This window comes from Xyrauchen texanus, chromosome 37 (assembly GCF_025860055.1).
Source record: "Xyrauchen texanus isolate HMW12.3.18 chromosome 37, RBS_HiC_50CHRs, whole genome shotgun sequence".
Classification (NCBI taxonomy): domain Eukaryota; kingdom Metazoa; phylum Chordata; class Actinopteri; order Cypriniformes; family Catostomidae; genus Xyrauchen; species Xyrauchen texanus.
The window spans coordinates 39,093,555-39,118,205 of record NC_068312.1 but is presented as its reverse complement, the minus strand read 5'-3'; the positions used below and the strand labels follow the sequence as shown (position 1 = coordinate 39,118,205).

General features: G+C 40.5%; 2 protein-coding genes across 3 annotated transcripts; both read left to right on the top strand.

Annotated features, from left to right (window-relative positions):
• Window positions 1-1,045: 1,045 nt before the first annotated feature.
• csgalnact1b (chondroitin sulfate N-acetylgalactosaminyltransferase 1b) lies at window positions 1,046-9,923 on the top strand. Of its 2 annotated transcripts, none has more exons than XM_052107828.1 (8): window positions 1,046-1,155; window positions 4,607-5,415; window positions 6,898-7,114; window positions 7,195-7,296; window positions 7,462-7,640; window positions 7,783-7,871; window positions 8,787-8,868; window positions 8,957-9,923. In XM_052107828.1, the coding sequence occupies exons 2-8, from the start codon at window positions 4,800-4,802 to the stop codon at window positions 9,262-9,264; spliced, it is 1,593 nt and encodes a 530-aa protein (XP_051963788.1). In that variant the 5' UTR covers window positions 1,046-1,155; window positions 4,607-4,799; the 3' UTR covers window positions 9,265-9,923. The 2 variants fall into 2 exon arrangements, with proteins under 2 accessions (XP_051963788.1, XP_051963787.1); XM_052107827.1 differs by having other exon boundaries at window positions 1,129-1,262.
• A 2,112-nt stretch (window positions 9,924-12,035) lies between these two features.
• LOC127630390 (phospholipid phosphatase 1) lies at window positions 12,036-23,774 on the top strand. The gene is made up of 6 exons (XM_052107862.1): window positions 12,036-12,348; window positions 20,364-20,515; window positions 20,595-20,866; window positions 22,170-22,227; window positions 22,332-22,508; window positions 22,613-23,774. Exons 1-6 carry the CDS (start codon window positions 12,291-12,293, stop codon window positions 22,745-22,747), a joined length of 852 nt encoding a protein of 283 aa, XP_051963822.1. The 5' UTR covers window positions 12,036-12,290; the 3' UTR covers window positions 22,748-23,774.
• Window positions 23,775-24,651: the final 877 nt, after the last annotated feature.

Here is a 24,651-nt window from a genome sequence, read left to right as displayed (position 1 = left end):
GTCTGGGTATCTCAGCGAGTATTGACGCTGACTATCATGCTGGAGTTGTGAGTTTGAATCCAGGGTGTGCTGAGTGATTCCAGTCAGGTCTCCTTAGCAACCAAATTGGCCTGGTTGCTAGGGAGGGTCTGTGTATCTCAGCGAGTATTGATGCTGATTATCACACCTGGAGTCGAGAGTTTGAATCCAGGGCGTGCTGAATGACTCCAGTCAGGTCTCCTTAGCAACCAATTTGGCCTGGTTGCTAGGGAGGGTAGAGTCACATGAGGTAACCTCCTCGTGGTCGCTATAATGTGGTTCTCGCTCTCGGTGGGGCATGTGGTGAGTTGCGGGTGGATGCCGCGGAGAATAGCACGAAGCCTCCACATGCGCTACGTCTCCACGGTAACGTGCTCAACGAGTCACATGATAAGATGTGCGGATTGACTGTCTCCGACGTGGAAGCAACTGAGTTTCGTCCTCCGCCACCCGGATTGAGGCGAGTCACTACGCCACCACGAGGACTTGGAGCTTATTGGGAATTGGGCGTTCCAATATTGGGAGGAAAAAAAACATGACTTGTCAACGATTACACCATCCATTACAGTCAAGAACTTTGGGGTAGTGTTCTCAAAGACACTGTACAACATTAGGGAGGTCAAACCTTTCCTATTTGAGCATGCAAGACAACGGCTTGTCCAGGGTCGTTACATCGAGAATGGACTACTGCAATGCTGCTCTAACCGAACGTCCGTCTCTCATGCAACTTTCAAAAGACATTTTAAGACACATCTCTCCGCTCTGCTTGTACTTCTCTGAGCAGTTCTGAAATGCAAACCGTATTGCAGCACTTCTCATATCACTGACTAACTAAAATGAATCACTTGTGGTTTATTCCTCATTTGTGAGACTCTGGATAAATTAGCTATACCAGAAATGCCAGGGACAATAGCTGGCAGACACATACAGTACTTATAGAAAGGCATTTGAGTTACATTTCTCAAGTTTTGTGAATTGAGCTCTTGTTTCTCATCCTTGCAAAACAACTTGGCTTTCATAGTTGATGTGGGAGGAGTCGTGCGGAGCACAACAGAGCATCCAGTGAGCAGAACTCTTGAGTTTCCCCTGAAACCCCCGAGAGAAATACAGAGGAGCTGTTCACAAAACCTCCTACAGGTAATCTGCAAACATACTGGGGAGGCCGGCACCATGAGGGTACACATATAAATGCAGCTGGTGCTTATAAGATCAAACTTTATCTTAAGAGAGGAATCAAGAACACAGTAAGTAGACATTAGATATTTTTGGGAATGTGTTATAATGATCTGAAGAGGAGATGATGGGTTATTTTGCTCTTGAGCCAGCCGTCATTTTGCCAAAAGGTGGCGGTCAGTGTATCAATTTCTTCAGGTTAATTTATCTGTGGGTTTATGTCCAACAATGAGTTTTATCCTGGTTAAAAAAAGGTTACTAAACAACTAACTGGAGGTTCAAATTTTTGCAAACTGACACTGGAAAAGGGTTACAACCTCTTACAATATTATGCAAAATACAGAAAATAACCTGTGTGTATTAGAGCAGACACACGTGTAAATATTCCGTGTTTGTTGGTTTTCAGCACACGTGTGTCTTAATTAGTTGGGCAGAAAGTGACTTCAGTGAACGCTGATTAAATATGTATTAAAATAAATAGTTCACTTAAGATACATTAGTTGCACCAACTTAATGAAACTTTTATATTATAAAGTTCAATGAACTTGTATTCTCGGGGTTATTTGACCATAACGTTTGAGAATGCATGATTAAATAAATATTCTTAAGATGTCTCGACTAACATTAAATGTAGTTTGTCAGCAAACTTCCCCAAACATTAGTTGCATCAACTGTACTAGTGTAGTAACATCACCAAAGTAAACACTGATGCTGACAAAGTTTAATTAAAACCATGAAAACATAAGTTGCCATGCTTTGACAAATACACGTAAATTCAAGTGCAAAGGATTATGTTTTCCCGCCTAGCCACAATCACAGAGGACACATCAAAATGTTTTAATTTCCTACTATTTACTTTACTTATTTTTCATGCCAGTGGGAGCTCTGGCTTTACGAAATCCTCACGTTCTGTTCATACTGGGCTGAAGCTTCATGGTCAAAATTGACCGAAACAGTCTTCGTGCATCACCTTTTTTCCCCCCAATAAATAAAACAAATGTTTTTGGCACATTTTCTGTCATACTTCTTAACTAACAACTTGCATGTGCTATTATCACATTTATTTATTTTTATTTTCATTTTGGTGGATTTAATTGATTTAGACCTAAATGAGCTCAAATCACACTAATTACATTTTTGTATAAAATTATCAATTTTTCGTACCTTCAGTAAAAAACTTGAATTTATTTGAAAAGGCTTCTTTGAGTCATGCATTATGGTAAAGCTGCTGCTGCTGGAAAAAACATGACAATTTAATAGCAATTACAAGTATAGCCTATAGGTGGCTTCAGTGTTCCCCTTATAGTTTCCTGGTCTCTATAACTCTAACTCAATGCCTTAATTTATAGATATTATCACAAGTTATGCATCTGGATATGTGCTGTATTTAGACTTTATAAAAGAATACTATTTCTCAAAGTTAAGCTATTTTTATTTGTTTTGTAATGGAACAAAAAGATGATTAAACTTTCCCCACAGTGCGTTCAAGTCAGTTTTATTTGTACAGCGCTTTTCATATCACACATCGTTTAAAAGCAGCTTAACAGAAAATGAGGCTGTACAGCCGTGGTCAAAAGTATTGGCAGTAACATACATTTTGAGTTTTCAGCTTCAGTTGTTGTGGTGTTGATTCACATTTTTTCTAGATTATTGTGCAGAGAGATCAGATGCATTTTAAATAATTGCAAAAAGCTTCATTGGCTAAATAAAATGAACTTAATCACAAAAACCCAAACTTCACTGTTTCACCTGCACGGATAGTGAGGCGAAGACTTTTGGGAATGGCCTGGTGTCAAGAAGGGCAGCTAAGAAGCCACTTCTCTCCAAGACAAACATCAAGGTCTGACTTAAATTCTGCAGGACGTACAAGGATTGGACAGCAGAAGACTGGTGCAAAGTTTACATTTATGCATTTGGCAGATGCTTTTATCCAAAGTGACTTACAGTGCACTTATTACAGGGACAATCCCCCCGGAGCAACCTGGAGTTAAGTGTCTTACTCAAGGACACAATGGTGGTGGCTGTTGGGATCGAACCAGCAACCTTCTGATTACCAGTTATGTGCTTTAGCCAACTACACCACCACCACTCCATTAGTTATTTCCAGTCCAAAGTTATTTCCCCTTCCAACTGTTTGGGACATCTGGAAAATGATCGTCCAGAGAAGAAAAGGTGAACGCTAGCATGAGTCCTGTGCCAACAGTGAAGCATCCTGAGACCATCCGTGTGTGGGGTTGCTCTTCATCACAGGGAGTGGGCTCGCTCACAATCCTGCACAAAAACACGGCCATGAATAAAGAATGGTATCAAAATGTCCCGCAAGAGCAACTTCTCCCAACGATCCAGGAGCAATTTGGTGATGATCCGTGCATTTTCCAGCATGATAGCACCACGTCACAAGGCAAGAGTGATAATGAAGTGGCTCGGAGATCATTACATTGAGATTTTGGGTCCGTGGCCAGGCAACTCCCCGGATCTTAATCCCATAGAGAATTTGTGGTCAATCCTCAAAAGGCGAGTGGACAAGCAGAAGCCCACAATCTGTGATCAACTCCGAGCACTAATAAGGCAAGAATGGATCTCCATCAGTCAGGATTTGGCCCAGAAGCTGATATCCAGCATGCCAGAGTGAATTGCAGAGGTGATGAAGAACAAGGGTCAACAATATAAATATCAACTCATTGCATATATTGAGTGTTTTTGCCTTTATTCGCTCTTCATTGTTTTCCAGTATACCATAGAAACATGTGAATCAATAACCTACAAATACTGATGCAGCAAACTTTGCAAAACACAACATGTATGTCACTGCCAATACTTTTGGCCACGGCTGTACAATCTAAAAAGTCTTAGAGACATCATTCTGTAGTTTGATTAAATATGATTAAAATGATTAAACTAAGTAAGTGTTTAAACAAAGATTTTGTACGGCAGGTCATTTCGGTGAGGTTTGGAGGGGTCCATCCTAAGTCCAAGGTTCAGACAGTGGCATATGAAGTATCTGATGTCTTACAGATGAAGTTGGCATCAGTTGATCCTCTGTGAAGTCCACAGGATGATCTGATGCCATCTCCAACCCACTTGCTCGTGCAGGATGTTTTGATACCATTCTTTATTCATGGCAGTGTTTTTGGGCAGGATTATGAGCGAGCCCACTCCCTGTGATGAAAACGAATGTATGCTCTGTTTTCTGGCTATGTCACAATCTTACCAAATCATTCGATTAAGTAATACATTTTTTGTGCTTCAAATCATCTTTTAAAATATAGTCTGATCAAATGGAGTAAGTATTTTGTGTTAAGTCAGCCAGATTGAATAATAGTTGATGCATCAATTTGTCTATTAGTGCATTCATTTGTCCATCATTGAATAAACGTATAGTACAATCATGACACCCGTTTCTTCTTGATTTCAGGTAAAGCCTTCAGAAAACGCTGGAATCTCAGACACTTTAATTGGCATCAAGAATCCGGAACCAAAGTGATGGAGGAAATAACATGATGTTGACAGAGTTTTTACTGGAACTGCATTATATGACCAAACTTGTGGCTCGATAGTTAGAAAGCAATCGTACAGTTTCACCCGCTGTTGCCCAGTTACAGTCAGTCATGCTGAAGAGATGGTTTCTCGTCTTGACACACAGCAGGCGTGTTATTCTTGCGTTGATGTTCTGCTGTGTGCTGCTCCTCTATTGTCTGGCATGCAGAACACACAGCCAAAGACCTCAACACCAAACCTGGTCAGGACACACGGTGGCTGGAAAGACATACAAGGTTTTACTGCAACATCACGAGCAGCAGTATCTTCAGTACACCAACAACCTCACCAAACGAATCTCCCAGCTGAAGAAAGAGCTGCAGGAGCGGAGCAGACAGCTGCAGAGATCTGTGGAACAAGCTGCCGTCATGTTCCCGCTGGATCATGGGGACAAAAGCCCCTCAGAGCTGGAGGAGTTTCTGCAGAAACAGCTCCAATGTTCAGAGGTCCACACAGGTGAACGGGTGCTGAATGAGTTTGCTGTTCTGCCATTTGAGAGTTTCACCCTTCACAGAGTGTATCAGTTGGAGATGGGCCTCACACGACACCCGGTGGAAAGACCGTTCCGTCCAGACCGCCGGAACGAGCTGAACGGAGCATTAGAAGCTGCGTTACAGGTGCTGAATGAACCGCAGCTTGGAGACACACGGCGCAGAAGGATTTACTCACCTAAAGATTTCTTAGAGGGTGAAAGATCTCAATATCAATGATGATTTCCTTAAGGAAGCACTTTTGTAAAATGACATAATAGAGCTGTCACGGTTAATCGATCTGTCCTGATCTCACAGGACGCGTTCTTGCTTTCCGTCTGCGCTATTTTTAGCTGTTGGTCTTTGTATGTGTAATGGGGTTCAAAAATGGAAAAGAGGCGGCGAGAACCGGCTTGACAATAGAAATAATATTTGAATACAAAACTTAGAAAGACAAACACACACACAGGTGTCGGACAGCTGTCTGTAAATCTCTCTGTCGCACACTGCCGTCTCCAGTCGGCCTTTATCCGTCTCTGAGGCTTGATTATCCTGATTAGGGGCCGGATGTGTAGACAACCCTGGGGAGGGGCGTGCCTTCCGCACCATCTGTCGGCAGGTCATCCCCGTCTACCTGGATGAGGGAGGGGACAAGGGGAGGAAAACAAACAAAAATGTTCCTCAGCCACTCCTCCAACCTCCAATGAACGACAGCCGCACCTCCCCGGGCGGATCGGAGGCAGTCTTCCGGCCCCTGGTGGAGGGAACACCCCGCCACGTTCTCGGGAAACAGAAGGGGTCTCCCCCGCCCCTGGCAGCGGTTCTCCTGCTCCAGGCGGTCGGCCGGGAGCCCCTCCTTGCTCGCGGTCGGTGGTCTCAAACCCCGCCACGTTTAGCGGCTGGTAGAATCTCTTCCCGCCCCTGGCAGCATCCTTGACCCCTCCAGACGGTTGGCTAGGAGCCCCTTCTCCCTTCGCGCCGTTCATCCGCTCTCAAGTGGCCGGGCTCTTCCGTCCCCCGGCGGATGGCCACGGTTGCTCCATTGGGGTGGATGGTAGTGGCAAGGACTCTACTACAGCGCATCCCTCCTCCTTCCCGGGTTTCGGCACCAGTGTAAAGGGATTAAGGTAAAGGAGGCGGCAAGAACCGGCTTGACAATATAAATCATATTTTAATTATAAAACTAAACAAATAGACAAACACACAGGTGTCGGACAGCTGTCTGTAACTCTCTCTCTCCTGCACTGCCATCTCCAGTCGGCCTTTATCACTCTCGAGGGCTAATTAGCCTGATTCGGGGCAGGTGTGCGGAATCACAGTATGTTTGCATCAGATGGACGCTTTTTGAGTGTCTCTATGGTTTTCGGCATCATAAACGTTGCATATTTAGGATGCTCTGTTAACATACAAGTAGTTCAAACTTTGAAAATCGCATCTTGAGTTGTGCTTTGTCCAGCTCTCATTGTGTGGCAGCGCTGCTTGTGCGGTTTGGTGACACACGCTGACTGCCCCCTGCTGATGCGGCTCGTAAAAACACCAATTTACATGTATTTAAAGCTTGAAATGCTCCAATGGTTGAGGAAAATACTTCCTTTATTAATTACGGAATCTGCATACAAATGAGGAGGGCTGGATTAAATGAGTTTATATAATTAAATCACACTAAAAGACCAACTAAAATGTCATTTTTCTTTCGCAGGAATCTTTCGCACAGAAAGAGACAAAGGAACGATATACGATCTTGCATTCCGAGAAAACGGCGTTCCAGACTTCAGAAGACTCGTTTTCTTCCGTCCGTTTGCACCGCTGATGAAAGTTAAGGATGTATTCGTTGACGCGTCCAAAATCCTTATAAACGTAATTGTACCGCTGACCAAGAGCGTGGACACATTCAGGCAATTCATGCAGAATTTCAGGTAAAACTGAATCTCAAACGTTTATTTTGAAAGGTGAATTACGATCTTAAATCGTTTAATTTCCTCTTCTTGCGTCTCAGTGAAGCTGGCGTGCGTCAGGATGGAAGAACGCATCTCACCGTGGTATTGTTTGGGTCAGAAAAGCTGGATGAAGTGAAAGGAATTCTGGACTTAATATCAAGGTAGAAAAGACACTTTTAGGAAATAATTAAATATATTTATAAATATCAAGCAAACACACTTCACTGCATTGTGTTTGATTGTCATGCACGTACAGTACGGCATTTAATGACACATATTAGAGAGTCATACGAGTCATTCTTTGCTGTCTTCATTATGTTCTTCAGGAGGTTGAACTACAAGAACGTGACTCTGATTCATCTACATGAAGAGTTCTCCAGAGCTCGAGGGCTGGAGGTCGGTGTGCGCGGGTGGAAGCACAGCAATGTTCTCCTCTTCTTCTGTGATGTGAATGTTCGATTTACAGGAGAGTTCCTAAAATCCTGCCGAATTAATGCAGAACCAGGTACACATAAGGTCCAAAGGAATGAGGCCACCATTGAAAATGCTTCTGTTTCATGCTTTCGATGTCACAAATGTTGCACGTTTGACTAGAATTCCCACTGTAATGTATTTGCTGCCATTGAAGCATCTTTGTGTTCTGATAGGTAAAAAAGTGTTTTATCCAGTGATGTTCAGTCAGTATAATCCAAAGGTCCTGTATGGTCACAATGTTCCTCGTGTTGAAGAACAGCTGGTAAGATGTGTTTAATTCACTGATATAAGTCATTATAATGGCTGAACGCAGTTCAATCATGGATTGAGGTTTCACATGAGGATGCACATGAGGTCTCTTGAATTAAAATGATTGTGTGATTTCAACTTAATTACTTTAAGTAGAGGGAAACTAACTAAATCAAGTAAAGCCAACTAAACAAAATGACATTTTTAGTGATACTCTAAATCTTTGCATGCTTAGCATTGCTCTTGCAATGCATGCTGGGAACTAGAAATCTCTTGCCCAGTTTCAGATAATTTTACTTAATGGATTAAGTAAAGTTGATGAGAGGCTTCCTGGAGGAGTGGTGGTTGTGAAGTGGGCTAAAGCACATAACCGGTAAGCAGAAGGTTGCTGGTTTGATCCCCACAGTCACCACCATTGTGTCCTTGAGTAAGACACTTAACTCCAGGTTGCTCCGGGGGGATTGTCCCTGTAATAAGTGCTCTGTATAATACATTGGTACTCAGAAGGTTGCTGGTTTGATCCCCACAGTCACCACCATTGTGTCCTTGAGTAAGACACTTAACTCCAGGTTGCTCCGGGGGGATTGTCCCTGTAATAAGTGCACTATAAGTCACTTTGGATGGTGATGGCGTAGTGGGCTAAAGCACATAACTGGTAATCAGAAGGTCACTGGTTTGATCCCCACAGTCACCACCATTGTGTCCTTGAGTAAGACACTTAACTCCAGGTTGCTCCGGGGGGATTGTCCCTGTAATAAGTGCACTGTAATTCACTTTGGATAAAAGCGTCTGCCAAATGCATACATGTAAATGTAAACTTCCTGTTAATATGAACATGGGTGTATTGAGTAAAACTGACAAGAGTGAACTTTTTATAAAGATATACTGGAGATTGTCATTTCTCATGAAAAATGCTTCTCATCTGCAGGTGATCAGAAAAGATTTTGGCTTCTGGAAGGATTATGATTTCAGGATGACGTGTCTGTACAGATCAGATTTTATAAACATCGGTAATGAAATTAAACGTTGTTTTATAGCTCATGGCGAGCTTTTGTTCGAGTCCGTCTCATCATGTCCGTTCTTCTGTGTTTCTGTAAGGTGGATTCGATCTGACAAAGGGCCGCGCGACAGATGACGTACATCTCTACAGGAAGTTCCTTCACAGCGGGCTGCTGGTGGTGCGTGCGCCGTCACGTGCGCTGTTTCACATGTGGCATGAGATTCTCTGTCCTGAGCATATATCTGCTGAAACATTTACATTGTGTTTGCAGTCTAAAGCCTTGAATGAAGCGCCTCACAGTCATCTGAGCAAACTGTTCGTCCAGCAACACATCAACAATCAAACGCACAAATACGACAAACGTAAAGCCACGAGGAACACATTCAACACTTCTACTCTTGTCTAAGCAAACGCTTTATTTAATCGCCTGTTCGTGGAATAATTCATTAAGATCTGGTGTTTCTCAGTGGATTAAAGCCATGAGCTTTAATCATTAAGCTTTTTGCATTTAATTAATTTCTATTCTATTCTATTATTTTGTTATTTTATTTAGATTTAAATGCATGGCATATCTCCTGTAGCACCAGTACTGAAATGTACCCTGTTAAACGGGGGATTGTGAGATTTTGGGAAGACTTTGTGGTTTTTTCCCATTAAAATTGAGAGCATTGTACACCTTTTCTTTGCCTGTTTTATAAAAACTGTTCTGGTGTAATTTGGACATTTTTCTTAGGTCGAATAGGTACATTTAAGGAAAAGGGATGTTTTATATACATATTACAGCAAAGTTAAACATATCGTGGTATATTATAAATGTATTGATAATTTATGTGAAATTTGTTATTTTTAATAAACTTAGTAAATGGTCATTGTGTAAACCAAATTTTGCACATTTAAATAAAATATGCCAAAAAATAAATTATTTGAATACATTGACAGGAGTTAAAAACCTGTCGAACCTTTATATTATACACTTGGCATGTGTTATATTGAAGAGCCTTCTAACTCACACACTCAAGTACAGAACTGAAGTTGTGGGGAATACCCATAAGCCCTTGCACTTTAAGAATAATTTAAAGGGACAGTTCACCCAAACATTTTAATTCTCCACAATAAATGTGTGTGACTTTCTCTCATCTGCTGAACACAAATGAAGATTTTAAGAAGAATATTTCAGCTCTGTGGACATACAATGCAAGTAAATGAGTGCCAAAATTTTGTAGTTCCAAAATCCACATAAGGGCAACATAAAAGTAACCCATAAGACTCCAGTGGTTTAATCCATGTCTTCAGAACTGATATGATAGGTGTGGGTGAGAAACAGATCAATATTTAAGTCATTTTCTACTATAAATCTACACTTTCACTTTCACATATGACTTCAGTGGTTTAATCCATGTCTTCAGAAGTGATATGATAGGTGTGGGTGAGAAATAGATCAATATTTAAGTAATCATCTACTATAAATCTACACTTTCACTTTCACATATGACTCAATTGGTTTAATCCATGTCTTCAGAAGTGATATGATAGGTGTGGGTGAGAAGCAGATCAATATTTAAGTACATTTGTACTATAAATCTCCACTTTCACTTTCAGATATGACTCCAGTGGTTTAATCCATGTCTTCAGAAGTGATATGATAGGTGTGAGTGAGAAACAGATCAATATTTAAGTCATTATCTACTATAAATCTCCACTTTTACATTCTTCTTCTTGTGTTTTTGGTGATTCACATTCTTCACGCATATGACCCCCTACTGGGCAGGGAGATTATTTTAAATAAAAAAGCACTTAAATATTGATCTGTTTCTCACCCACACCTATCATATCACTTCTGAAGACATGGATTAAACCACTGGAGTCATATAGAGTACTTTTATGCTGCCTTTATGTGCTTTTTGGAGCTTCAAAGTTCTGGTCACCATTCACTTGCATTGTATGGACTTACATATGGATCTGTTTCTCACCCACACCTATCATATCACTTCTGAAGACATGGATTAAACCACTGGAGTCTTATGTGAAAGTGAAAGTGTAGATTTATAGTAGATGATGACTTAAATATTGATCTGTTTCTCACCCACGTCTATCATATCACTTCTGAAGACATGGATTACACCACTGGAGTCTTATGTGAAAGTGAAAGTGTAGATTTATAGTAGAAAATGACTTAAATATTGATCTGTTTCTCACTCACACCTATCATATCACTTCTGAAGACATGGATTAAACCACTGAAGTCATATGTGAAAGTGAAAGTGTAGATTTATAGTAGATGATGACTTAAATATTGATCTGTTTCTCACTCACACCTATCATATCACTTCTGAAGACATGGATTAAACCACTGGAGTCATATGGAGTACTTTTATGCTGCCTTTATGTGCTTTTTGGGGCTTCAAAGTTCTGGTCACCATTCACTTGCATTGTATGGACCTACAGAGCTGAAATATTCTTCTAAGAATCTTCATTTGTGTTCTGCAGAAGTAAGAAAGTCACACATCTGGGATGACATTAGGGTGAGTAAATGATGACAGAATTATTATTTTTGAGTGAAATGTCTCTTTAAACATGTTTGTTTGACCTCAGATATTATTTTCTTTGTAGTCATGTGATTAAGCAGAAACAGTGGAATAAGTGTTAATTATAAAATAATTTGCTTTTAGTTTCTAAATGTGTATTTATGTGGCATACATGAAGTAAATAAAGTTGATTGAAATGACGCATTTGTGTATATCTAACAACGTTTTTTTGGTTGTGCTGACATAAAATCACCATATGTTAAATTTACTTAAAAACCGTATTGCAAAAAATGCTACATAAATATTTGAAGTAAATCAAACACATAATTGTTTTCAGTGTTGTTCACTATATACTGTTTTATTTACCATTTAAAACGTTTTTCTTTGTCTTTTTTCCTTCCTTTCCCATTTCTTTGTGCTCATCTGGACTGGATGACGTATTTATTTCCAGCGAATCAGAATGCAGAGGCTCTGTTCTATTTTAAGCATCAGTGAACGGGCCTTGATTTGGCTTGAACATTGAGGGGGTTGTAGTGTGAAGAATTTACATGTTGTACTCCACCCTAACTCCGCTGGAATGTACGCCCCTGGTGAGACCGCAGAGAAAGAGGAAGCAGTGGGCGGAGCCTACATATGATTGACACACGGAGGGATCGACCGCACCATCATGCGATATGAAGTAACCGGAGATCTAACGGCGAATTTCATCGGACCATCACCAGAAAACTGAACATGTTTCTCAATGATTCATAGCGGCACTGAAGAACAACTCGTTTTAGAAGCTGCCGGATCCGAATACCTTCAGCTTAACAGATGTGCTTATTAAGCAGTCGATTGTATGTGCTGTAAGTTAATGTGAAAGTGTACATTGCCCACTGAATACAGAAGTGTGTTTGCGGAACTGAAAATGTTCGAGACCAAAGGAGCTTTCGGCATTTGTCTGGATGTGATCTGTCTGCTGCTCGGTGAGTCAAATACATCCTGACGTCTGGACTCTCGAAGATTATATGTCTATTTAAAGCACGATAACAGCTTAATTATTAGATCTATTTTTCCTGTATTAGTATTTCATTCATGTTCAAAGAACAGATCTGAACGCGTTTGATCTTTGATCAAACCTGTAAAACTGGTCATGTGATTATTCACATACTCATACAGTACAAACAGAGTATCCTCTATAACACATTTATACAGTACTAATAGAGCATCCTCTATAACATACTCATACAGTACTAATAGAGCATCCTCTATAACATACTCGTACAGTACAAACAGAGTATCATCTATAACACATTTATACAGTACAGACAGAGTATCTTCTATGACATACTCATACAGTACTAATAGAGCATCCTCTATAACATATTTATACAGTACTAACAAAGCATCCTCTATAACATACTCATACAGTACTAATAGATCATCCTCCATAACATGCTCATACAGTACAAACAGAGTATCATCTATAACACATTTATACAGTACAAACAGAGCATCCTCTATAACATACTCGTACAGTACAAACAGAGTATCATCTATAACACATTTATACAGTACAGACAGAGCATCCTCTATAACACATTTGTACACTACGAACAGAGCATCCTCTATAACACATTCATACAGTACGAACAGAGCATCCTCTATAACACATTCGTACAGTACTAACAGAGCATCCTCTATAACATACTCATACAGTACTAATAGAGCATCCTCCATAACATACTCATACAGTACAAACAGAGTATCATCTATAACACATTTATACAGTACAAACAGAGCATCCTCTATAACATACTCGTACAGTACAAACAGAGTATCATCTATAACACATTTATACAGTACAAACAGAGCATCCTCTATAACACATTCGTACAGTACTAACAGAGCATCCTCTATAACACATTCATACAGTACGAACAGAGCATCCTCTATAACACATTCGTACAGTACTAACAGAGCATCCTCTATAACACATTCATACAGTACGAACAGAGCATCCTCTATAACACATTCATACAGTACGAACAGAGCATCCTCTATAACACATTCATACAGTACTAACAGAGCATCCTCTATAACACATTCATACAGTACGAACAGAGCATCCTCTATAACACATTCATACAGTACGAACAGAGCATCCTCTATAACACATTCATACAGTACTAACAGAGAATCCTCTATAACACATTCGTACAGTACTAACAGAGCATCCTCTATAACACATTCATACAGTATGAACAGAGCATCCTCTATAACACATTTGTACAGTACGAACAGATTATCATCTATAACACATTCGTACAGTACGAACAGAGTATCCTCTATAACACATTCATACAGTACTAACAGAGCATCCTCTATAACACATTCGTACAGTACGAACAGAGCATCCTCTACAACACATTTGTACAGTACGAACAGATTATCATCTATAACACATTTGTACAGTACTAACAGAGCATCCTCTATAACACATTCGTACAGTACTAACAGAGCATCCTCTATAACACATTCGTACAGTACTAACAGAGCATACTCTATAACACATTCGTACAGTACTAACAGAGCATCCTCTATAACACATTCATACAGTACAAACAGAGTATCCTCTATAACACATTCGTTCAGTACTAACAGAGCATCCTCTATAACACATTCGTACAGTACTAACAGAGCATCCTCTATAACACATTTGTACAGTACGAACAGAGCATCCTCTATAACACATTCGTACAGTACTAACAGAGCATCCTCTATAACACATTGGTACAGTACTAACAGAGCATCCTCTATAACACATTCATACAGTACTAACAGAGCATCCTCTATAACACATTCGTACAGTACAAACAGAGTATCCGCTATAACACATTCATACAGTACTAACAGAGCATCCTCTATAACACATTCGTACAGTACTAACAGAGCATCCTCTATAACACATTCGTACAGTACTAACAGAGCATCCTCTATAACACATTTGTACAGTACGAACAGAGCATCCTCTATAACACATTCGTACAGTACTAACAGAGCATCCTCTATAACACATTCGTACAGTACGAACAGAGTATCCTCTATAACACATTGGTACAGTACTAACAGAGCATCCTCTATAACACATTCATACAGTACTAACAGAGCATCCTCTATAACACATTCGTACAGTACAAACAGAGTATCCGCTATAACACATTCGTACAGTACTAACAGAGCATCCTCTATAACACATTCATACAGTACTAACAGAGCATCCTCTATAACACATTCGTACAGTACAAACAGAGCATCCTCTATAACACATTCGTACAGTACGAACAGAGTATCCTCTATAACACATTCGTACAGTACTAACAGAGCATCCGCTATAACACATTCATACAGTACTAACAGAGCATCCTCTATAACACATTTGTACAGTACTAACAGAGCATCCTCTATAACACATTTGTACAGTACGAACAGAGTATCCTCTATAACACATTCGTACAGTACTAACAGAGCATCCGCAATAACACATTCATACAGTACTAACAGAGCATCCTCTATAACACATTCGTACAGTACAAACAGAGCATCCTCTATAACACATTCAGTACAGTACTAACAGAGCATCCTCTATAACACATTCAGTACAGTACTAACAGAGCATCCTCTATAACACATTCAGTACAGTACTGAACAGAGCATCCTCTATAACACATTCGTACTGTACTAACAGAGCATCCTCTATAACACATTCGTACTGTACTAACAGAGCATCCTCTATAACACATTCGTACAGTACTAACAGAGCATCCTCTATAACACATTCGTACAGTACGAACAGAGTATCCTCTATAACACATTCGTACAGTACTAACAGAGCACCCTCTATAACACATTCGTACAGTACGAACAGAGCATCCTCTATAACACATTCATACAGTACTAACAGAGCATCCTCTATAACACATTCGTACAGTACGAACAGAGCATCCTCTATAACACATTCGTACAGTACGAACAGAGCATCCTCTATAACACATTCGTACAGTAGGAACAGAGCATCCTCTATAACACATTCGTACAGTAGGAACAGATCATCATCTATAACACATTCGTACAGTACGAACAGAGTATCCTCTATAACACATTCGTACAGTAGGAACAGATTATCATCTATAACACAGTTGTACAGTACTAACAGAGCATCCTCTATAACACATTCGTACAGTACGAACAGATTATCATCTATAACACATTTGTACAGTACGAACAGAGTATCCTCTATAACACATTTGTACAGTACGAACAGAGTATCCTCTATAACACATTCGTACAGTACGAACAGATTATCATCTATAACACATTTGTACAGTACTAACAGAGCATCCTCTATAACACATTCGTACAGTACGAACAGATTATCATCTATAACACATTTGTACAGTACGAACGGAGTATCCTCTATAACACATTTGTACAGTACGAACAGATTATCCTCTATAACACATTCGTACAGTACAAACAGAGCATCCTCTATAACACATTCGTACAGTACGAACAGAGTATCCTCTATAACACATTCGTACAGTACTAACAGAGCATCCGCTATAACACATTCATACAGTACTAACAGAGCATCCTCTATAACACATTTGTACAGTACTAACAGAGCATCCTCTATAACACATTCGTACAGTATGAACAGAGTATCCTCTATAACACATTCGTACAGTACTAACAGAGCATCCGCTATAACACATTCATACAGTACTAACAGAGCATCCTCTATAACACATTCGTACAGTACAAACAGAGCATCCTCTATAACACATTCGTACAGTACTAACAGAGCATCCTCTATAACACATTCGTACAGTACTAACAGAGCATCCTCTATAACACATTCGTACAGTACGAACAGAGCATCATCTATAACACATTCGTACTGTACTAACAGAGCATCCTCTATAACACATTCGTACTGTACTAACAGAGCATCCTCTATAACACATTCGTACAGTACTAACAGAGCATCCTCTATAACACATTCGTACAGTACGAACAGAGTATCCTCTATAACACATTCGTACAGTACTAACAGAGCACCCTCTATAACACATTCATACAGTACGAACAGAGCATCCTCTATAACACATTCATACAGTACTAACAGAGCATCCTCTATAACACATTCGTACAGTACGAACAGAGCATCCTCTATAACACATTCGTACAGTACGAACAGAGCATCCTCTATAACACATTCGTACAGTAGGAACAGAGCATCCTCTATAACACATTCGTACAGTAGGAACAGATCATCATCTATAACACATTCGTACAGTACGAACAGAGTATCCTCTATAACACATTCGTACAGTAGGAACAGATTATCATCTATAACACATTTGTACAGTACTAACAGAGCATCCTCTATAACACATTCGTACAGTACGAACAGATTATCATCTATAACACATTCGTACAGTACGAACAGAGTATCCTCTATAACACATTTGTACAGTACGAACAGAGTATCCTCTATAACACATTCGTACAGTACGAACAGATTATCATCTATAACACATTTGTACAGTACTAACAGAGCATCCTCTATAACACATTCGTACAGTACGAACAGATTATCATCTATAACACATTTGTACAGTACGAACGGAGTATCCTCTATAACACATTTGTACAGTACGAACAGATTATCATCTATAACACATTTGTACAGTACGAACAGATTATCCTCTATAACACATTCGTACAGTACGAACAGAGTATCCTCTATAACACATTCATACAGTACGAACAGAGCATCCTCTATAACACATTCATACAGTACGAACAGAGCATCCTCTATAACACATTCATACAGTATGAACAGAGCATCCTCTATAACACATTCGTACAGTATGAACAGAGCATCCTTTATAACACATTCATACAGTACGAACAGAGTATCCTCTATAACACATTCGTACAGTACGAACAGAGTATCCTCTATAACACATTCATACAGTACGAACAGAGCATCCTCTATAACACATTCATACAGTACTAACAGAGCATCCTCTATAACACATTCGTACAGTACGAACAGAGCATCCTCTATAACACATTCGTACAGTACGAACAGAGCATCCTCTATAACACATTCGTACAGTAGGAACAGAGCATCCTCTATAACACATTCGTACAGTAGGAACAGATTATCATCTATAACACATTCGTACAGTACGAACAGAGTATCCTCTATAACACATTCGTACAGTAGGAAGAGATTATCATCTATAACACATTTGTACAGTACTAACAGAGCATCCTCTATAACACATTCGTACAGTACTGAACAGATTATCATCTATAACACATTTGTACAGTACTGAACAGAGTATCCTCTATAACACATTTGTACAGTACGAACAGAGTATCCTCTATAACACATTCAGTACAGTACTGAACAGATTATCATCTATAACACATTTGTACAGTACTAACAGAGCATCCTCTATAACACATTCAGTACAGTACTGAACAGATTATCATCTATAACACATTTGTACAGTACTGAACGGAGTATCCTCTATAACACATTTGTACAGTACGAACAGATTATCATCTATAACACATTTGTACAGTACGAACAGATTATCCTCTATAACACATTCGTACAGTACGAACAGAGTATCCTCTATAACACATTCATACAGTACGAACAGAGCATCCTCTATAACACATTCATACAGTACGAACAGAGCATCCTCTATAACACATTCGTACAGTATGAACAGAGCATCCTTTATAACACATTCATACAGTACGAACAGAGTATCCTCTATAACACATTCGTACAGTATGAACAGAGCATCCTCTATAACACATTCGTACAGTACGAACAGAGCATCCTCTATAACACATTCGTACAGTATGAACAGAGCATCCTCTATAACACATTCGTACAGTACGAACAGAGCATCCTCTATAACACATTCCTACAGTAGGAACAGAGTATCCTCTATAACACATTTGTACAGTACGAACAGAGTATCATCTATAACACATTAGTACAGTATGAACAGAGTATCATCTATAACACATTTGTACAGTACGAACAGATTATCATCTATAACACATTTGTACAGTACAAACAGGGTATCCTCGACATATTGGTACTCCCACATTCATACTTTTAAAAGTTTCCTTCACATTATCATATTTCAGAAGCAGAATATTTTACTACTTTACATGCAAATTATTACAGATACAAAAGCATTTTAATATGATTTGCATCATTAGCTTGTGAACAGAAATGCTATTCATGGTAATTCTGTAATGTGGAGACTGTGGTGTCTAATGTATTTAGGTGAAATAGAAAATAAAGAACTGACAAGAATAAATGACACTCTATTCTGCAGAACACAGCGCCTTCGTTTATCTATTGTTTACTAATGATTTAAATGATGTCATCTGATATGTTTATTAAGCACTATGGGATTCAGACTGAAACACTATTCTTCTCTTAAAACTGTATGCTGCATGAAACTGTCTGCTAACCAAAAAACAAAATGCTTGTACATCAATACAAAACAAAATAGTAATAGATTGATCCTGAACTGCTGCAATGGGGCACTGTGCCATAGACTTCAGCTAATAGTTTGGTTATGCTCTATTTCCAAATGCTATTTTTATTGTGTGCTCATCCACTTAAAGGGACAGTTCACCCCAAAATTACAATTCTGTCATCATTTACTCACCCTCATGCTGTCCCAGATGTGTGACTTTTTTCTTCAACAACACAAATGAAGATATTTAGAAGAATATTTCAGCTCTGTAGGTCCATACAATGCAAGTGAATGGTGACCAGAACTTTGAAGCTCCAAAAAGCACATAAATGTAGCATAAAAGTAATCCATAAGACTCTAGTGGTTTAATCCATGTCTTCAGAGATGATATGATAGGTGTGGGTGAGAAACAGATCAATATTTATGTCCATACAATGCAAGTGAATGGGGACCAGAACTTTGAAGCTCCAAAAAGCACATAAATGCAGCATAAAAGTAATCCAGAAGACTCCAGTGGTTTAATCCATGTCTTCAGAAGTGATATGATAGATGTGGGTGAGAAACAGATCAATATTTAAGTCCATACAATGCAAGTGAATGGTGACCAGAACTTTGAAGCTCCAAAAAGCACATAAATGCAGCATAAAATGAATCCATAAGACTCCAGTGGTTTAATCCATGTCTTCAGAAGTGATATGATAGATGTGGGTGAGAAACAGATCAATATTTAAGTCCATATAATGCAAGTGAATGGTGACCAGAACTTTAAAGCTCCAAAAAGCACATAAAGGCAGCATAAAAGTAATCCATAAGACTCCAGTGGTTTAATCCATGTCTTCAGAAGTGATATGACAGGTGTGGGTGAGAAACAGATCAATATTTAAGTCCATACAATGCAAGTGAATGGTGACCAGAACTTTGAAGCTCCAAAAAGCACATACATGCAGCATAAAAGTAATCCAGAAGACTCCAGTGGTTTAATCCATGTCTTCAGAAGTGATTTGATAGATGTGGGTGAGAAACAGATCAATATTTAAGTCCATACAATGCAAGTTAATGGTGACCAGAACTTTGAAGCTCCAAAAAGCACATAAATGCAGCATAAAAGTAATCCATAAGACTCCAGTGGTTTAATCCATGTCTTCAGAAGTGATATGATAGGTGTGGGTGAGAAACAGATCAATATTTAAGTCATCATCTACTATAAATCTACACTTTCACTTTCACATAAGACTCCAGTGGTTTAATCCATGTCTTCAGAAGTGATATGATAGATGTGGGTGAGAAACAGATCAATATTTAAGTCCATACAATGCAAGTGAATGGTGACCAGAACTTTAAATCTCCAAAAAGCACATAAAGGCAGCATAAAAGTAATATGACTTCTATTAAAAAGCTATTCATCTGTTTTTCAGCTGGACTGCCCTTTGCAGTACTGAATATTCAGCACAAACCTTTCAAAAGAGGATTTTTCTGCAGCGATGACACCATCAAGTACCCATTTAAAGAAGACACGATATCGTACCAGTTACTGATGGGAATTATAATTCCATTCACACTGATTGTAGTAAGTGTTCAAGTCTAATGCAATAAAGATTAATTCTATTGTGGATATACTACACAAATCTCTATCTTCCTCTCCACAGATAATCTTGGGTGAGTGCTTGCCAATATATCTGAGGTCCAGATCTTCATTCAGTTATGAATACATTGGTCGTGTGTACAAGGTCATTGGGTCATTTGTGTTTGGAGCGGCGTTGAGCCAGTCACTCACAGACATCGCCAAATACTCTATCGGTCGCCTGCGGCCACATTTCCTGACTGCGTGTAAGCCGAATTGGAGTCTCATTGATTGCAAATCCGGTTATATTGAGAACTTCACATGCACTGGAGATCAAACCATCAGCAATGAAGGCCGGTGAGTGCCGAACACTGAACGAGCAGTCAGACGAACCTCACAAAAACATGTTCAGATTACATTTCAAAATCAAAAAGAAATAACATTTAGCCGACAATAAAAATTAATCAGAATCAGAATGAGCTTTATTGTCAAGTATGCTTACACACACACACACACACACACACACACACACACACACACACACAGGAATTTGTCTTGGTGACAGAAGCTTCCAGTGCAAAGAGAATACAAAAGAATATACATATACAACATATACATACAAACATTTGAAATATACATATAAACACACACACACACACATATATATATACATATGTGTGTGTGTGTCTATATATATATATATATATATATATATGTATGTATGTGTGTATGTTATTATATATGTGAGTGTATCTATATATCCATCCATCTTCAACCGCTTATCCGAAGTCGGGTCGAACCCCAAACTTCCCTATCCCGAGCCACATTAACCATCTCTGACTGGGGGACCCCGAGGCGTTCCCTGGCCAGTGTGGTGATGTAATCTCTCCACCTAATCCTGGGTCTTCCCCGAGGCCTCCTCCCAGCTGGACGTGCCTGAAACACCTCCCTAGGGAGGCACCCAGGGGGCATCCTTACCAGATGCCCAAACCACCTCAACTGACTCCTTTCGACACAAAGGAGCAGCGGCTCTACTCCGAGCTCCTCACGGATGACTGAGCTCCTCACCCTATCTCTAAGGGAGAAGCCCGCCACCCTTCTGAGGAAGCCCATTTCGGCCACTTGTACTCGCGACCTAGTTCTTTCGGTCATGACCCAGCCTTCATGATCATAGGTGAGGGTAGGAACGAAAATTGACCGGTAGATCGAGAGCTTTGCCTTCCGGCTCAACTCACTTATCGTGACGACGGTGCGATAGAGCGAGTGCATACCGCCCCGATTCTCCGGCCAACCTCCCGCTCCATTGTCCCCTCACTCGTGAACAAGACCCCGAGATACTTGAACTCCTTCACTTGGGGCAATACCTCCTTCCCTACCCGGAGTACGCACTCCATCGGTTTCCTATATATATATATATATATGGCTAAATATTTATTAATACATTTTTTAGTGTACCTATTCATATACATTAAATGCACTCTGCCAAATGCATTAATGCATACATTTCTTCCTTGTGATTTTGGGACATTATTCATGACAGGTTTTGTGAGATTCACCCAGTCATACACACATTATTTTACCCTCTAAATTTGATTAATAAAAGGCAGTATTGTGCTTGCAGCTTGTTTGTTAATAATCACTTCTGATCTTCTATTCACAGGCTTTCCTTTTATTCTGGCCACTCTTCGTTCTCCATGTACTGCATGCTGTTCCTCGCTGTAAGTGTGTTCGAATGTAAATGTGCAAGTGCAGTTTATCTGGAAAATATCACAGAGCATAGTTTTATTGTCTGCTGCTAATATAAACTCTTCCTGGTGTAAAGCTGTATCTCCAGTCTAGACTGCGATTCGGATGGGCTCGACTCCTGAGACCGACTCTCCAGTTCTCTTTTATCGCCGCGTCTCTTTATGTGGGTCTGTCACGCGTGTCTGATTATAAACATCACTGGAGTGACGTTCTCACTGGGCTCATACAAGGAGCGCTCGTGGCTTTATTCACTGTAAGTAATGCACTGTTTTTAAGAACATTGGTGACACAAACATGACGCGCTGTGACTCTGTCCTCAAACACACAGTTTAATCACATCATACTCTCCCTATGCAGGTATTCTTTGTATCAGATCTCTTCAATACTCACAGTAAATCTCACAAAGATGATGACGATGATGATGATGAAATCGCACACACGAGCCTCAATGAGACATCAGACTCACCAAACCACTACAGCAGCACGCAATGAGGCGCAATGAGGCGAAAAGAGGCAACCGTACCACTGTACATAGAAACGTCCAACCACTCTTTCCATTCGTCAGATATGGACTTGCGCTGCATGTCTAAGGCCAGAAACATACTTCACGCAAGTATGCGAGGGCTTGGCCTATGCACATACCAACGAGACCTGAAAGAGCAAAATCAAGCTTGTGTAGAATCCGAGTATGTTTTGGGTTTAATGCAGCTGCTGCAGTAACTGAACATGTGGGCCGATGTCCTCCAGAACATAGATGAAATCAGCCAACCACCCAAATTAGACCCAGGCCCACCCAGAAAAAAATGCATAAATTCTGAGAACATGAAAGAACTGTTTGAATGCGCCGCCTCAACGTTGTTGAAGGCAAGTTTAGCCCGTCCATTTTTATTGAGGCCCACCCACAAATATTCCGGGCGATGCCCTTGCATGAAATCATTCTAACTGATACTGATGGAAGTAAACATTAATATATCTTCCATAGGAGCTCCAATTCAAAGTCACAATCAGGTTTTTTGACATTTTTCACATTGCACTGCAAAAGTGCGTCTTTCATGAATCTACAGTGCAGATATGTAACAAACGTTCAATAGAGGAGCTCTGGGTATCTCAGCGAGTATTGACGCTTACTATCACTCCTGGAGTCTCGAATTTGAATCCAGGGCATGCTGAGTGACTCCAGCCAGGTCTCCTTAGCAACCAAATTGGCCCGGTTGCTAGGGAGGGTCTGTGTATCTCAGCGAGTATTGACGCTGACTGTCACACCTGCAGTCGCGAATTTGAATTCAGGGCGTGCTGAGTGACTCCAGCCATGTCTCCTTAGCAACCAAATTGGCCTGGTTGCTAGGGAGGGTCTGTGTATCTCAGCGAGTATTGACGCTGACTATCACATCTGGAGTCATGAGTTTGAATTCAGGGCGTGCTGAGTGACTCCAGCCAGGTCTCCTTAGCAACCAAATTGGCCTGGTTGCTAGGGAGGGTCTGTGTATCTCAGCGAGTATTGACGCTGACTGTCACACCTGGAGTCACGAATTTGAATCCAAGGCATGCTGAGTGACTCCAGCCAGGTCTCCTTAGCAACCAAATTGGCCCGGTTGCTAGGGAGGGTCTGGGTATCTCAGCGAGTATTGACGCTGACTATCACACCTGGAGTCACAAATTTTAGTCCAGGGCGTGCTGAGTGACTCCAGCCAGGTCACCTTAGCAACCAAATTTGGCCGGTTGCTAGGGAGGGTCTGGGTATCTCAGCGAGTATTGACGCTGACTATCACACCTGGAGTCGCGGATTTGAATCCAAGGCATGCTGAGTGACTCCAGCCAGGTCTCCTTAGCAACCAAATTGGCCTGGTTGCTAGGGAGGGTCTGTGTATCTCAGCGAGTATTGACGCTGACTATCACACCTGGAGTCGCGGATTTGAATCCAAGGCATGCTGAGTGACTCCAGCCAGGTCTCCTTAGCAACCAAATTGGCCTGGTTGCTAGGGAGGGTCTGTGTATCTCAGCGAGTATTGACGCTGACTATCACACCTGGAGTCACGAATTTGAATCCAAGGCATGCTGAGTGACTCCAGCCAGGTCTCCTTAGCAACCAAATTGGCCCGGTTGCTAGGGAGGGTCTGGGTATCTCAGCGAGTATTGACGCTGACTATCACACCTGGAGTCACGAATTTTAATCCAGGGCGTGCTGAGTGACTCCAGCCAGGTCACCTTAGCAACCAAATTTGGCCCGGTTGCTAGGGAGGGTAGAGTCACGTGGGGTAACCTCCTCGTGGTCGCTATAATGTGGTTCTCGCTCTCGATGGGGCGTGTGGAGAGTTGTGCGTGGATGCCGCGGAGAATAGCGTGAAGCCTCCAAACACGCTACGTCTCCATGGTAACGCACTCAACAAGTCACGTGA

What these genes read in the sequence shown, in the direction of transcription:
- LOC127630390 (XM_052107862.1), top strand. Translation starts at nt 12,291, where the DNA reads ATGTTCGAGACCAAAGGAGCTTTCGGCATTTGTCTGGATGTGATCTGT. An exon ending in TTCCATTCACACTGATTGTA is followed by an intron (nt 20,516 to 20,594) that starts GTAAGTGTTCAA and finishes TCCTCTCCACAG; the next exon opens with ATAATCTTGGGTGAGTGCTT. An exon ending in CGCTCGTGGCTTTATTCACT is followed by an intron (nt 22,509 to 22,612) that starts GTAAGTAATGCA and finishes CTCCCTATGCAG; the next exon opens with GTATTCTTTGTATCAGATCT.
- csgalnact1b (XM_052107828.1), top strand. Translation starts at nt 4,800, where the DNA reads ATGCTGAAGAGATGGTTTCTCGTCTTGACACACAGCAGGCGTGTTATT. An exon ending in ATTCTGGACTTAATATCAAG is followed by an intron (nt 7,297 to 7,461) that starts GTAGAAAAGACA and finishes TATGTTCTTCAG; the next exon opens with GAGGTTGAACTACAAGAACG. An exon ending in CTCGTGTTGAAGAACAGCTG is followed by an intron (nt 7,872 to 8,786) that starts GTAAGATGTGTT and finishes TCTCATCTGCAG; the next exon opens with GTGATCAGAAAAGATTTTGG.